Below are 15,630 nucleotides of genomic sequence, written 5' to 3'. Positions count from 1 at the left end.
AGGAGTGCAAGAGGGATCTTGCAGCAGAGTTTGAGATGAAGGATTTGGGGCTCATGCACTATTTTCTAGGCATGGAGGTGTGGCAGATAGATGGTGAGATTTTCCTTGGTCAAGGGAAATACTGCATAAAGATCCTGAGGAGATTTGGGATGGAGGATTGTAGGGCCATGTCTACTCCCATGATCACAAATTGGAGGAAGATAGATGCATCCAAGGAAAAGGAGGTTGACCCCACCTTGTACAGGCAGTTGATAGGCTCTCTCATGTATTTGGTCAACACAATCCAAGCATATCGTATGCAGTAAAGTCTCTCAGTTAATTCATGGTTTAGCCAGGGAGCATTGGACAACGACAAAACATGTGTTGAGGTATTTGCGTGGCACAGTTGAGTATGGGATCAAATATGCTCAAGGTGGTTGTGTTAGGTTTGTGGGCTATGCTGATGCAGAGTGGGTAAGTAACATGGTGGATAGGAAAAGCACTTTAGGGTGCTACTTCAACATGGGATTAAGAGTCGTTTCTTGGTACAACAGGAAGCTGAAATCTGTGGCACTGAGTTCAGCAGAGGCAGAGTACATAGCAACGAGCATGGCTACATGCAAGGCCATTTGGCTTTGGAAGCTGTTGGTAGCCTTGTTTGGTCAGAGGATAGAGACTACAGTGATACACTGCGACAATCAGAGTTGCATTAGGTTGTCAGAGAATTTGGTGTTTCACAATAGGTCCAAGCATATAAACATCAGGTACCACTTCATCAGGGATTGTGTGCAGCGCAGGATTGTCCAACTACAATATATACCTATAGATGAGCAGGTAGTAGATATTTTGACAAAGGCTTTGGGGAAGGCGAGGTTCATCTTCTTCAGAGACAAGTTGGGTGTTATGTAGAACACCTTCCTCGCTAAGAGGGAGTGTTAGTTTGTGTAGCTCGGACAAGTGTTCTAGTCTCAAATTGTGTCTATGAGGCTAGGGAACACATTTTCTCCAATACCTAGAAAAATGTTCATGAGAAAGGGCATTGATTAGATTTAATTAAGCAGTTAATTAATTTTCCTAAGTTTAACTTAGGGAAATAAAAGGTCAAGATGATCTTAGCCATCAGTTAGATCATGGCCATTGATTTGTCAACAAGAGATTATAAGATGAAATCGAAGGGCATTTGGAGAGCACATTGAGACATAGAGTTGCAATGATAGCAAGGGCGTAGAGGCAGCGTAGGGTAATCAACAACAAGAGTTTCAATAGAGATTGCCAGAGAGTTTCTTCACAAAGATTTCCAGGGAGAATTGGAGATTGATTTTTTTGTAGAGAGAGCCCAATTTTCTAGCTGTGTGAGTTGCTCTAGCAATGGATGCAAATTAACCTAGTAGGCAGTGCAAATTGCTCAGAAAGGGAAAAATTCCAAAGCAAGGAAATTCATAGGAGAGATTGATTTGCACAAGAGGATCGATTTGCTAGTAGAAATTGAGATTTTCCAATGCAAGCGGAGTTAATTTTCGTAGCTAGTGCGAGTTGCCAGGAGGGCCGAGTTTATCTACCCGGCTGCACGTTTGAGCCAAAACCAGCTTTAGAGGGAGGCCAAATTTGTTTTGGTGGGTCAAATTACTTCTAGGAGGTCAGGGAGACTTGCAAAAGTGATCAAAATTTTTTTCCAGAGGTTTGCCAAATTTGTTCTGGTGTGTCGAATAGCTTCTAGGAGGTTAGGGAGACTTGCAAAAGTGATCAAAATAATTTTCTGGAGGTTTTACATCTTACAGCAACCAGTTGTAATATTTTTGCTGAAGAATTTTAATAATAAAACCCTCATATGCAGGTTGGTTTTGCTGTCGGGGTTTTTCTAGGGACATTTGTCCGAAAATATTGGTGTCCATTATTTGTGTGTTTGTGTGCATAATTTTCTCAGTTCCTATGGTTATTTATTTTTCAGTGAAGTTGCAGCTGTGTTTTATTTAGTATTTGCCGCACATATTTTGTAGAAGACAAATACTCTGATCAGATAGGAGAATGATAATCAATAATTGCGACAATATTTAAAATTTCACATTGTCAAACTGCCTCAGGCCTGCAATCAAACTGCCTCTGACCTGTGGTCAAACTGCCTCAGGCCTATGGTCAAACACCCTCCAAATTTCGGTCAAACTGCTCCACAGAAAACTCAGTCAAACTGCTGGTCAACGTGAGTCAAAGGATGGGCAAATTTCGTTGGTTAGACTTGGTCAAACTTTGATCTGCTTCTCTCCTCTCTCCTTTGCATGTGTGAACAGAAAACATAAGATTTTGAGGTTATCCAAATTGGTCTTCATGCAAGGAAGTCTATTAGCAATATATAGTGGTTGAATGAGCCAGAATAGGTGTGTCTTTAGCAGGGGCCGACTTGACTTTTGGAGGCAGTTTTAAATTCAAAATTTCTTCTTTTATATTTCTTTTATGGGCCGACTTGGAGTAGCTGGGAATACCGACCGCAGCTACCCCAAAAAATCAACACTTTGTACATATTGTTTCTTTTGTAATACATTTTTTTTTCTCAGCAAATAGAGAGTGACAAAAACTATATCTTATGTCATCCCTGAGTTATGAATGCAAGCTTCATAATAACATGATTTGTTAAGTTTCAAGAATGTTAGCAAGTGCCACATATATAAATTGCTTTTTTTACAAAAATGTCTTGAATCTGTTTAATATGGTGCTTCTATTTTCTGGCAGCTTGGGTATGCAAGATTCATGGAGCCCGTTAAAAGTTCTGGGAATACAAAGTCTTATAAACTTGGTAACAACTATCCTACTATGTGCATATTTTCGGCTTGGGATTGCAGGAGCAGCATTTGCAACAGCAACTTCTCAGGTAATAAATTACATAGTCTAATTATGTCTATCACGTTTATAATAAGGAAAGAGTCAATGTTGATTTTTTTTCATCTGTACAAGTTTAATAGTGGATTCAACTTTCAGATTCTGTGCTTAACTTCATCTTGGCTCCCTGACACGAAAACCTAGATTATTGGAGCATTTTTGATGCTGAGATCTCTTCATCACAAAGGATACAATCCCTTGGCGATAGTAATTCCTTCTGTGGAGGAACTGCTGCAAATTATTCATATTGCTGGTCCTGTACTGCTAACACTGATGTCTAAGGTTAGTAACACTCCATTCTTTCCCACTGATTATGATCTTTATGCAAATCAAGGGATAAATCAAAATCTGGTTTGAAATCTAGGGATTTGTTTTTTTTGTTATTGCAATCTATGAGAGATTAAGTTCTCACATTGCTCTGTCAAACCAGGTGGCATTTTACACGGTTATTACATACATGGCTACATCATTGGGAGCAATTACACTTGGAGCGCACCAGGTAAGTTTTTCAATTTCACTATGCATCATAGTCAGTTTTTTTTTTCATAAATGTACCTGGAAAATTGCAATTTAGAAGGTTTTCACTGAAATTTATTGATTGTGATTAATTTCTTTCCTTTTAACATGTTAACACAACTTAAATTCCATGGAATGTCTATCAAATAGGTCATGATTGGAGTCTATTCTATGTGCACTGTTTCTGGAGAACCTTTGGCACAAACAGCTCAGTCATTCATGCCAGACTTGATTTCTGGAGTTAACTGCAATATAAAAAAGGTATCTTTTGCTCTTGGAAGACAAAAACATCAACTTTTTTATTATTATTATTATTTTTAAACATTTGTACAATTTCCCTTTAGTTACTATATTTTTTGTTAAAATTCTATGGCAAGTGCGGTAGAATACAATTTTTTGCCTAATAATTACTACCTAATGATTTTCAAATAGTATTTTTATGCCACTGCTATCATTCAATAATTATATTTCGAAAATCTCAATGGCAAATGCACCAGAAACAGTAAAGATCATAGAAAGACAACCATGCACAATAGACACAAAAAATTTCACCTTGGAAACCCAACCTTGGGAGAAAACCCAACAATTTTTTCGTGAGGAGAAATTGTCTTTCAGAATGGCTACAAATCATAAATTTGTCTAGAAATCTCTGCCAATATACGAGTCAAAATACCAATCAAACCTGGTCAACCAACAACAAGTCAATGTTGGTCAAACCAAGTAGAAAATCAGAAGTCAATGCTGGTCAAACAGTCAATCTCTATGGTTAACTTGGCCTTGCGGTCTGGACTCTGCAGTCAACCTGCATCTGTGGCATTGCAGCTAGTCAAACTGTGGTCAAATCTGCACGTGTGGACTGTGGTGAAGGTTTTGGTCAAACCCACATGTGTAGTCTCCAAAACTCGGTCAAACAGATGGTCAACTCTCAGTCAAAGTCAGTCAAAGACAGCTCGGTTAACTTCAGTCAATGCACTGGTCAAATAGTCCTCACGTGTGGCTAGAACAAGAGAGATAGAATAGATGATCTCTAGCAACAGATTTTCTTGTAGGACGAATTTCTCCTCCACTAGAAAAGATTCAATGAGGTTGCTATGATCATGATTTGCCTCTCACATGCTTTCTATTTACATAGAGCTCTAATGTGGAGTAGAGACCCAACAAGGTGGTTTTTCATCACAAGAAACCCCTTCACTAATGGAGCCTACATCACAACCTAAGTCACAGGACACGTCCTCCAAGGTCCCGTGTCCCGTATTTTATGTGTCGGACACGAAAATAGCCCTAAAACGTGTCGAAAACGTTTTTCATTGTGTCATGTAAAATGTAAAACGTATTCGCTGGTTTTCGTCGTGTCCTACATCTGGAAAACGCGTATTCCGTTGATAGAAAACGTTGCCTGCATAAGCTGCAATTTGTTTTGAAAGAAACAAATAATTTTTGAGTGGGGCAGCTTAATGATCAAGTCTAGGCCCTAGTATTGATATGCTATTCATGGTAATGTTAAATTCTTAAAGTAAAAGTGACATTCTCTTTAATCTTCATTTTTATCCTTTTACTTAAATTTTTAACATTACCATGAAATGACTCGGGACGTTTGAGAGTGGTTCCGGCCTCATTGGATTTCATATGGAGAAAGTAGAATTTTAGATTTCATTCAAAATGCAGCAGACTTTGTAATATCCCTCCCCTTAATAATAAATAATAAATAATAAATAATAAAAATAATAAATAATAAATAATAAATAATAATAAATAATAAAAATAATACAAAAATAATAATTCACAATAAAAATAATGAATAATAATAAATAAATCACTTAATAATAAATAATAAAAATAATAAATCATAAATGTTAAATAATAAATAATATATATTAAAAATTATATAAAAAGAAATAAATAGTAATAACCATATTAAAGCTCTAAATAAGAATAAATAAAAATAAAACAAGAAAACTATCAAAAAGAAGGAAATAAAACAAGAAAGCTAAAAATCAAAAGAAAAGTAAAGAAATAAAACAAGAAAAAAAGTTGCATGCAGACACATGGAGTGTGTGCATGTGGTTCCCCTTCCAATGTTTTGTTCTATTTAATAGATGGTGAGGAAGATGAGAGGCATTCCGGCATTCCATCTTTCCGAGATTCTGTCTTTCATTCTCTTGGGAGAATGGTATACTAAGACCTAGGAGTCACTGGCAGTAGAACGTTGATTGAGGGCTCGGGGGCGGCCAGTTGTAGCAAAACATTGCACAATTGAGCCTACGGTTGGGTGGAGAGTCGTCCCCAAAACCTTTTTGCAGATAGTAGACTTCAACCGAAATCACAGGTAAGTGTTCTAATCATAGTTTTGAACTTGAAGTTAATCAGTTGAATTGCATGTTGAATATCAATTACTTGATTAATTACATGTTTACTTCGGGCTGTTACATATGGTATCAGAGCTTTGGCTCAACCCTTAAGGCCTATGGGCATCTTAGAGAAAAAAAAAATAAAATTATGTGTTGGAATTTTTAACTTGACTTATTTTAAAGTTACAGGTTGATTACTTCCAGGAAGCCGCATATTTTTCTACAAACCCTCACTATGCCGTAAATTTTCTTATTTCAACTTTTTATTGGCTTTGGTTATTATTTATAAGTGTTATGACTTAGAATACAAATGAAATACTATAACATGCTGATCACACCTTTTAAAATATCGATGATAGATTTTGTTCTGTATCTTGTCTTTATTCAATATCATAAGGAAATTCCATAGTATTATCTTGAGGCAAGCTTTGGATTATGGTATGTACTTACCCTTGATTTTCCTCTGTTTCTTCCTTCTATTCGCATTTAAATTCAGCTTTTCCACTAATAGTGAGAAGAGATTCTTTTCATGAAATTGAATAAAGCGAACACTATTGTATATAGGTGAACACTGGTACATGTTTATGGCAAATAACTTCCATGATAACTATTTTTCGCTTTGAAATACAATCAGAATTAAAAATAGTTTATACAGTGAGAAGGTTCACTAAAAGCCGATCATATGATATAGAAAGACAATCAAAATTAAAATTTGTATTATACAGTGAAAAGTTTCATTAAAATATGACAGAGAGAAAATCAGAATTAAATATAGTTTATATGTTGTAAATATTGTTACAGGGAAAGAAATATGTGGTGAATATTATCGCCTGGCCCAAATTATCTGAAAATGTGTTGTTCTGTAAACATTGGTTTTGGGTAAATAAGAATCGAGTTCACATATAGTCCAAGATTTGGTAAAAAAAAAAAAAGAACCATCAGGAATATTGAAAAAAAAGACTCTAGAGTTCTTCGAAATGCTAGACAATGAGATTTAAATCTCGGTAAATATTTAGGATGCCGAGACCCTGAAAAATTCAAGAAAATCGAAAATATCAGAAGATATCAGAAAATGTTTACAGTCAAAATCAAACAGCAAAGAAAAGTATCGAGTAATAATTACCCTAATCATTTTCTTCCGAGCATGGAGCTCTTGGCGCACAGAGAAGTTTACTGTGCTCATCCTCGTTTGGTGAAACAGAGAAATTTATGCTCCTGAATTATTTCCTTCTTGGATACAGAACGACCTTTGAAAGGAAAGCTTGATTTTAGCAGATATCAGTAGGGTCAAAATAATGAGGTTCAATACTTCACTAATTTAAAAATCAGGGATCTAAGTTCTGATTTCTGTAAGCGCCGTTGCAGTTCTTTCGCTGCAATTAGTTTAAACCTGATACTAGTATTTAACTAATGACTTCAATGACTTGTGGCTAACATCAACCTGTTACTTACGCAATAACGTTAAGAGGAAGAACACACAGGAAGAACTCTAGCAAAGGTGACCGAGCTAGGTCTCACATCTGCCAGTTTTATTTGTTGAGATATCTTCAAAGTCTCATCATAATACGCATTGCTTGAATACCCCGCGATAATAGAACTCGAAGACACTACACCCATTTTTGAGCTGCCAAACGGGAACATGCCGGAAAAACCGTGGCAACAGACGACCACAGGTATCAGGATCGGCATCACACCCAATTGCTCTATTCCAAACACTCCAAATGCTAGATGAATTGTTGTTTTCCTGTTGATTCTCTGTACGATTTCTGTGTGTAGAAATTTAATATTTAACACCCAAATCAGATAGAGTTGTTTTCCTCTATAAGCCCATCTGAATCCGGTCCAATTTTGCAGGGAAACTTCATCACTTTACCAATCTATGACTGACATAGATTGATATGAATTCAAAATATAAGGGGCAGCCAAATTCATTTGTCAAGCACTCGACGATTTTTCTTCTTTCTGTCTGGCTTAAACAAGCTCTCTAGGTATAGCAGTAAATGCACCTTGAATAGGGCACGACTGTTGGGAATGACTATATGTATTGCATGATATAACTGTGCCATTTGATGATCTTTTAGGGTGGTTTTGGGTGTTTTAGATTCGCGTCCATAGGAGTAAGGATCGATATCAAAGCCATCTTCTCAAAACCCTAACGCTTGCAACATTCCGTTATTAGGTAATGCTTCTTCTCATGTTAGTAATTTGGTGTATCTATTGAGTGGCCTGTCGTGTCATAGTTACTTGAACAATGCAACACTGTTGTTTGTAGTCTGCCTATACCCTTGATATGGTGACCGATCTATTTGTTGTATTTTTGCAGCGATATGAATAATTCTTCTGTCACAACGCTGTTGTTTGTAATCTGCCTATACCCTTGATATTGTGACCAATCTATTTGTTATATTCTTGCAGCGATATGAATAATTCTTCCGTCACAACGCTGATCTGGTTTCATCATTACAATGTTTGATTTATTAGCAGCTTTGGATGCATTTAATACCCTTTGCATGCATTGATATACAATCTCATGGCATTGTTTATGATAATCTCTATGACTGTCCTCCTTTTGATATCATTTGCATACATTGTCTACTTTCGATATAATTTCCAATCACACAGTATTTTAATGCAATCCTTACTCGTTTTGATATAATATCAATCACAATATTGATACAAATAACTTGAAAAGGCGTTTTTCGGTGTCACCAGATTGGCCTTACGCACATCACTCACCAGTTTAGCCTAACTTATATGAAGAACCTTGAAGGCGATCTTGCTCTCTCATACAATTCTAACTGAAACAACTTGTTTGCCATATCGTCTGATGCAATTATTTGGAGCTGCTATACGACTTTGAAAACCAATTTACCCAATTAGTGCTCGACATACATCCTCAAACTTTGCATTATCAGCTGATCCATCAAGCAAACTGTATAATGAACTCATGAATTTTGCATACAAATTAGGAGGTGTTATATCTTTCACATTCTTCCAATTCCGCTTTGCAGTTAATGCATTCTTCTTTGCAGAGAGTATCTATTCATATAAAGTCTGATGCAGCCTAGAAAGCACATAATAAGTATCATTGCCATAGAAAACAGATCTCTTCTCTCATATGTTGCTTGAAGTAGTAGAGTAGAAATGCTCTGACAGAGGCTTGGCCAGGGACAGAAAGCGATCCATCACCATCCATCACCATTTCCAGATTCACTTCCTGAGATATCTTCACCACCATCAGAAGCATTCTCACTATCATCAACTGATTTGGGTGCACTCAGTTTAGAAGATCGTCTCAAATTTGGTTTTAGGGCATAATTCTCTTAATACTATTGTTTTGCGTCGGAAATTACAACCATACATATGTGACATTTGGTTTTAAAATTTGAAGGAGATGTTCTTCTTCGGATGGTTGCCTGAATTGATTTATTTTATGCTAATATTTTCATAGTCTAAAATATATTCTAGTGGGTGGTTTAGTGATTTATGGGTAACTACTGAAGAATTCAAATGACTGGCGCTTTATTTAGGAGTCACTACTTTTCTTTGTCGACTATACAAAATTCTCAAGAAGAGAAAAAGGTAAAATAATATATTGGTTGACTTGAAGCAAATGATTTCCTTGATCTTTGATTACTCTATATCCATTGATGTTTAGTTTCTACATCTGCTCACTGGTAACTAGCATAAGAAAGTTGTGTTTATATGGATAATTAATGCACTAAATAATGTAAATATTGTGCTATTGCATTTGTTTTATTTTATGCTCCACATTATTAACAATGATAAGGAAAAATCATGAGATGCAATTAAAAGTATGAAATAATCGATCAACTTTTGTTAAGCTCTCTATAAAAAGTCAATTTTCATAAATAACGTAGGAAAATATTGAAATTTCCTTAGTAGATGTATCATTGATGAATTATGTAATTGGATATGTCAAAGTATTGGGAGTGAAACAATGTTTTATAGAACGTTGGTAAGGCTAGTAATAGATTAATTAAAGGTTAAGGCTCTAGATGTTGAAACTTGCAAATAAATAGACTACATCAGAATTGTAGCATACAAATTGTGTGATGAACTAATTAGGAGTGCTTACTTAGCTAAGACAGTTACCTTTATGGACAATCTAAATCATGTTTTATTGTTTAAACTTTATGATGCATCTAAATCGTACACTATGATTTTAGTTTAGTTAATTGTTATGATGTTGAGTATAATGTTACATGAGGTTTCGTGATATAATCGTAGGAGGATATGACCTCTCTACACTGCTATACAACTGCTTTGTGTAACAACTAATAAAGTTGAATAATAAAGAAGATCATTTCAATGGCCTAAAGGGTATGATAACATTAGATTAAAGAAGAGAATCCATAATAAAAATGAGCAATTCAAGGACGATAAGTTATTATATTGGAAGAATAGTAGCAACATTTCAAGTGTAACATGTTTTAAATTGAGACTAAGGGAAAAATAAATTGTATCTATGAATATATGGTAGGAGGAAGTAAAGGATGTTTATGTCAAGAAGAAAATTCTCTTAATGATATTGATGATTGAACCGAGCAACATGATTGGTAAGGTCAAAGTGATGGCCTATATAAGTGTCATTATAGGAAGTTCTAAGCACTTGTAATCGGTGAGAAATGACAAATGATAAACTAGGAAAATGTTCCGAGGATGATAATTGTTTAACTTTTTGAAAAAGAAATACATGATGTAGACTAATGAGGAAACATTGAGCATGAAGTGTAGGAAGAAATATTGTTGGAAATTCTATAATGAGACTTTGATAAGGATTACATATAAATTGGCAAAAGAAGTGAGATTCAACTAATAAAGGGTGCAATTGAATAAATTTCACTCACGAGGGGATTGATCATATATTGTTACCTCATACAAAACAACTTATTAGTGCGCGTCATTAGTATTGAAAGAAGTTATGGTCAAAATACAATTGACATACCAAATCATTCATAGATGATAATGATGGTAGTGGTTCCAATCATTTCAAAGTCTAAACTGAATAATTAATGAGTGAAAATTAAAGTGGAAGAATCCCTATTCCAACTTGAACATGGGTGAATCTACGATAATAGAGATCAAGTGGAAACTTGATGAGAAAAGCAAATCTTTTTAGGATGAACAATGAAAATTATGCAACTAATGAATAAATCATGAGGGGGCAACAAGCCCTCATGCAGGTAGATTAAGCATAAAATAAGACTTAAATAGGGATGACCTCTTGTATGTGCGCTATTTGGTTAAGAAAAATATGTATAGTGATCATGGAATTTTAACTTGATATTGATGATTTAAATGATTATACAAATGGTAATATCTTAACAATGAATTTCACCAGAATTTCCTTGGGGAAGGAAGAAAATATGACGAGAGATTAAGACTCAAGATGATGAGGCTCATGTGAAATTTAACAATGTATTTAGATAATTATACCTATGGTGTAAATGGTCAACTTCTTAGTTGAAAGAAGTGGAAATGATTATTGAAAAACTAATTGGTGTCTTGATGAAAACATCACACTAATAACATTGATGAGATAACATAAATCCTAGATGGATGTTGAATAATCTTAGTTCATAGTTGAATGTTTGTAAAGTAAATGAAATTCATTTTTCTAATGAATCATGATAAGAATGCTTATAGAGTATTATTCTATATTTGATAAGTATTGAGATGTTTCTCATATTGATGATGTTTCATAATATGATGGTATGAGGGTGATCATGCCCACGTGGTTCATATTTATATACTGGTTACAATAGTGATGATGTATACTTATGATGAGGCATTATGATGTTATGTCAAGGTAAATTGACATATTCATTTACTACGTGATGATAGGTATTTAATGTTGAAAACTCATGATGGATATGATATGCATAACGTGGCATAGGAATTATGATGCTATAATATGAGGTTTATTGACATGTGGTTCATTTATTATGTGAAGTCATGATATATTTTTATTGCAAATATGTTGATGTTATAACTTATGATGGTATTTCATGAGGTGAAGCATGTGATACTTCCGTAAAAATTTATGACATGCATGAGCATGTAGTTCGTTATTATTCATAATGTTACGATTAACAATGATGAATGTTACATGATGACATGCAAGACTTGGCATGTGGATTATTTTCTATGATACTATGATGGTATAGCTAATGCATTGGTTGCATGTTGAGGTGTGATGATTCACAGGACTCCACAAATGGGCCGAGAGGGCCGGTTTATTTGATGATCTTGTGCGAGCCCACACGCACGAGGGAGAATAAGTAACACCATATGGGCTGGGGACAAACTCAATCAACACTACATATGCCAGTGGTTCCTTTGTCTTGTGTATAGCTCTTGATGGATAGCTCTAGAAGAGCTATGGGACCATCTTGAGGAGGCCAAGTGCCTGATGTTCTAGGCTTGGTGCCTGTTATTGGATTGGGATGCCGAAGTCTGGAAGGGATGTAAAGGACTTCGATGCCTGGCGCTGTGCGCCTTAGTAGTTGTGGAGGGAGTGGGCCAGCCTTGCCAGATGCCCAGGGTCATTGAGTACCGGACCGGATGCCTGCCTTGGGGCAGATGAGGTCTGAGTCAGGCGCGAGCCTTGGGGCCAGCCTTGGACTAGGATATAGACCGGGTCAGGCTTAGCCTGGTGCCGAAAGTGGGAAAAAGGACAGAGATTCCTTGAGATTTCCCGGGGTGTTGGGGACTTTCGATGCCTGCTGGTTATATTAGTTCAGCAGAGGGTGTTGGCAACATGAAGTTAATAAATAATAAATAATAAATAAAAAAATAATAAGTAATAAATAATTCAACTTAACTTCGGGACGAAGTTCCTTAAAGTGGGAGAGTATGTAATATCCCTCCCCTTAATAATAAATAATAATAAATAATAAAAATAATACAAAAATAATAATTAACAATAAAAATAATGAATAATAATAAATAAATCATTTAATAATAAATAATAAAAATAATAAATCATAAATGTTAAATAATAAATAATATATATTAAAAATTATATAAAAAGAAATAAATAGTAATAACCATATTAAAGCTCTAAATAAGAATAAATAAAAATAAAACAAGAAAACTATCAAAAAGAAGGAAATAAAACAAGAAAGCTAAAAATCAAAAGAAAAGTAAAGAAATAAAACAAGAAAAAAAGTTGCATGCAGACACATGGAGTGTGTGCATGTGGTTCCCCTTCCAATGTTTTGTTCTATTTAATAGATGGTGAGGAAGATGAGAGGCATTCCGGCATTCCATCTTTCCGAGATTCTGTCTTTCATTCTCTTGGGAGAATGGTATACTAAGACCTAGGAGTCACTAGCAGTAGAACGTTGATTGAGGGCTCGGGGGCGGCCAGTTGTAGCAAAACGTTGCACAATTGAGCCTACGGTTGGGTGGAGAGTTGTCCCCAAAACCTTGTTGCAGATAGCAGACTTCAACCGAAATCACAGGTAAGTGTTCTAATCATAGTTTTGAACTTGAAGTTAATCAGTTGAATTGCATGTTGAATATCAATTACTTGATTAATTACATGTTTACTTCAGGCTGTTACAGACTTATCAGTTTTTCAGGATTTCAGGATTGAGAGATTGTAATGTTTCCAGGTGACACCACCTGCGCAGGCTACCCCTGCCACTAGTAGAGGACGTGGTCTACCTCCTATAGCTCCTACTTCTAGTTCTTCAGCTTCTAGAGCATAGCAAATTCCACTGCCAACTCCACCAGCACCAACATCTACATCTAGAGGGAAAGGGAAAGCTGTGGCATTTTCTCGCAAGAGGGGCAAAGGAAATCAATAGGATTAGACTTCAGTTGTTTTCTTCATTTTATTGTATATGACATTATGACATGATGAGATACATTATTTTATTTTTTGTTGATATTTTGAGGCTGAGTTGGGACTCAGGAGTCAGGACTTACTATTCAGGGCATGATTCAATGTTATGTGTGATTTTAGCACTAGAAATGATATTAAACATCTTATATATTAGTTCTTTTATCATATTTATGTGTCAATGTATTTATTTTATGTTGTAGATGGTTTAGATATTAAAAAAAATTGAAAAAAAATAAAAAAAAGAATATTTTTGTACCAAACGATTTTTTCCCGATTTTTTCCTGATAATTACGATTTTTTCCGATTTTTTCCTCGCACCGATATTATCCCGATAATGATTAATGCAACATTGTTGTAAACACTGAACAATGATACATTTTGATTTTGATGACTTAATGGAAAATCTGCATTTTATGGTTTTAATATTTAAGTTCTAAATTTATAGTTAGTAGTAAGTACTTAGTAGTTTCTTATGTGCTTGTAAGTTGTACATGAACAATGAACATTGAATATTCAAGAATCAAGACCAAGCATATCACATTCTAATTTCTAAATAGTAAATTTTGATTCTATTTATTTTTTTAAAGTGAACTATGAACTTTGAGAAGTAATTATATTTTAATTTGATTAGATAAGCTGCAACTTGCAATTTAATATGGATAAAAAACTATATTTTGGTATATATATTTTATTAAATATATATAAAACGTGTCCCCCGTGTCATGTTTCCAGGTCGCTGCGTTTCGTATTGAATACTCGTATTTACGTGTCCTTCGTGTCTCGTGTCCTTCGTGTCTCGTCTCCTTGTGTCATGTGACTTAGATCACAACTCAACATTAGACTAGAATTGTTAATCTCTCTGTTGGGTGAAAACCCCAATTAATAAACAATTCAAGCCCGCTCTATAAAAAATACATCACTCTAACCTGGAGCATCATGTGAGCATCGCAGGCCATTTACTATTCATTTTACATGATTTCCTTATCTGAGAATTATTTCCAATAATTCTTAAACCAATTCATCATATACTATATTCTTCATTAAGTAATTTTACAAGAAAATCATCAACAGTAAAAAAAATGACAGTAGAGACAGCGAAACACAAGAGAAACATAATTTATCCTATGAAAACCCCAAACTAGGGGAAAAACCCAACAACCTTTTCTTAGAGAAATTTGCTCAATTCAACAAGAGATACATTTTGATTTCCTAGTGAAAGTAAAGTCAAATTGACTAGTGACCAAACCCAGGTCAAACTTGGTAAAACTGTCTTCTTATCAAGTCAATCTTGTTGGAAAATGTAACTAGGTTCGGGCTTCATTTAATGTATTTGAGTCATCATGTAATGTACTTGTCAAAATAATAGAGAAAATAATTATTATTATTATTATTGTGACTTATTAAAGCATGGGTTTCATGCTTGGGTCACCATGTTTTAGGTCAAAGTCCCCATTAAGGACTTCTAGGATTTATTCTGAGTCAATAGAGTCACTGTAATTTTAAAGAGACCCTTCTTGGGCTTTTGAATCATGTAAAAAGGTTAAGTATTGAGTCAAATATGATTTATGTATCCTCCACACCAAGTCGGCCTAGAAGAAGATCAAGTTGGCCTAAGGACACTTATTCGACCCACAAGAAGCCTATAAATACAAGCTAGTTGAAGTCATTTGGAGCATCACTCTCTCACAAGAAGGCCGATATCTCTTGTAGTTGGGAAAAGTGCGAAGTCTGTTGCTGGGAAGTCGAAGGAAGTGCGAGTTTCGGGAAGTCTAAGGAGAGAAAAAAAATTTGGTGCCTCTCTCTCTCAGTTTCGTGTCTTGGATTGGGAGATCAAAGTCTTCCAAGTTTCACTGTTGCCGGAAGCTGCTGCCTAGTCGAAGTTGCTGGAAAGGGGTCAAAATTCTGGGACGCTGACTTGGTGTGGAGGGAAGGTCTGGTCTTGGTCTAGGGTGAAGAGTCTCAAAGAATACTATTGAAAGGAAGAATTTCTTGACTAGGTTTTCCCTCGAGTGGGGTTTTTCCCTAGCATAGTGCCTACAT

The 15,630-nt window shown here is 35.3% G+C and overlaps 1 protein-coding gene across 1 annotated transcript in view; it reads left to right on the top strand.

Moving 5' to 3' along the window:
- The window catches only part of LOC149225689 (protein DETOXIFICATION 46, chloroplastic-like), a 257,569-nt gene that overhangs the window by 97,184 nt on the left and 144,755 nt on the right, over positions 1-15,630 (top strand). The window contains exons 6-9 of the mRNA XM_089377279.1: positions 2,704-2,842; positions 2,995-3,132; positions 3,281-3,349; positions 3,517-3,627. Coding sequence (XP_089233405.1) covers positions 2,704-2,842; positions 2,995-3,132; positions 3,281-3,349; positions 3,517-3,627 — 457 coding nt within the window. The remainder of the gene's footprint in view (positions 1-2,703; positions 2,843-2,994; positions 3,133-3,280; positions 3,350-3,516; positions 3,628-15,630) is intronic.

This window comes from Pinus tabuliformis, chromosome J, assembly GCF_031772625.1.
Source record: "Pinus tabuliformis cultivar Carrire ecotype Pingquan chromosome J, CPIR1, whole genome shotgun sequence".
Lineage (NCBI taxonomy): Eukaryota > Viridiplantae > Streptophyta > Pinopsida > Pinales > Pinaceae > Pinus > Pinus tabuliformis.
The sequence above is the reverse complement of the archived record's forward strand: the minus strand, read 5'-3'. Positions and strand labels throughout refer to the sequence as shown.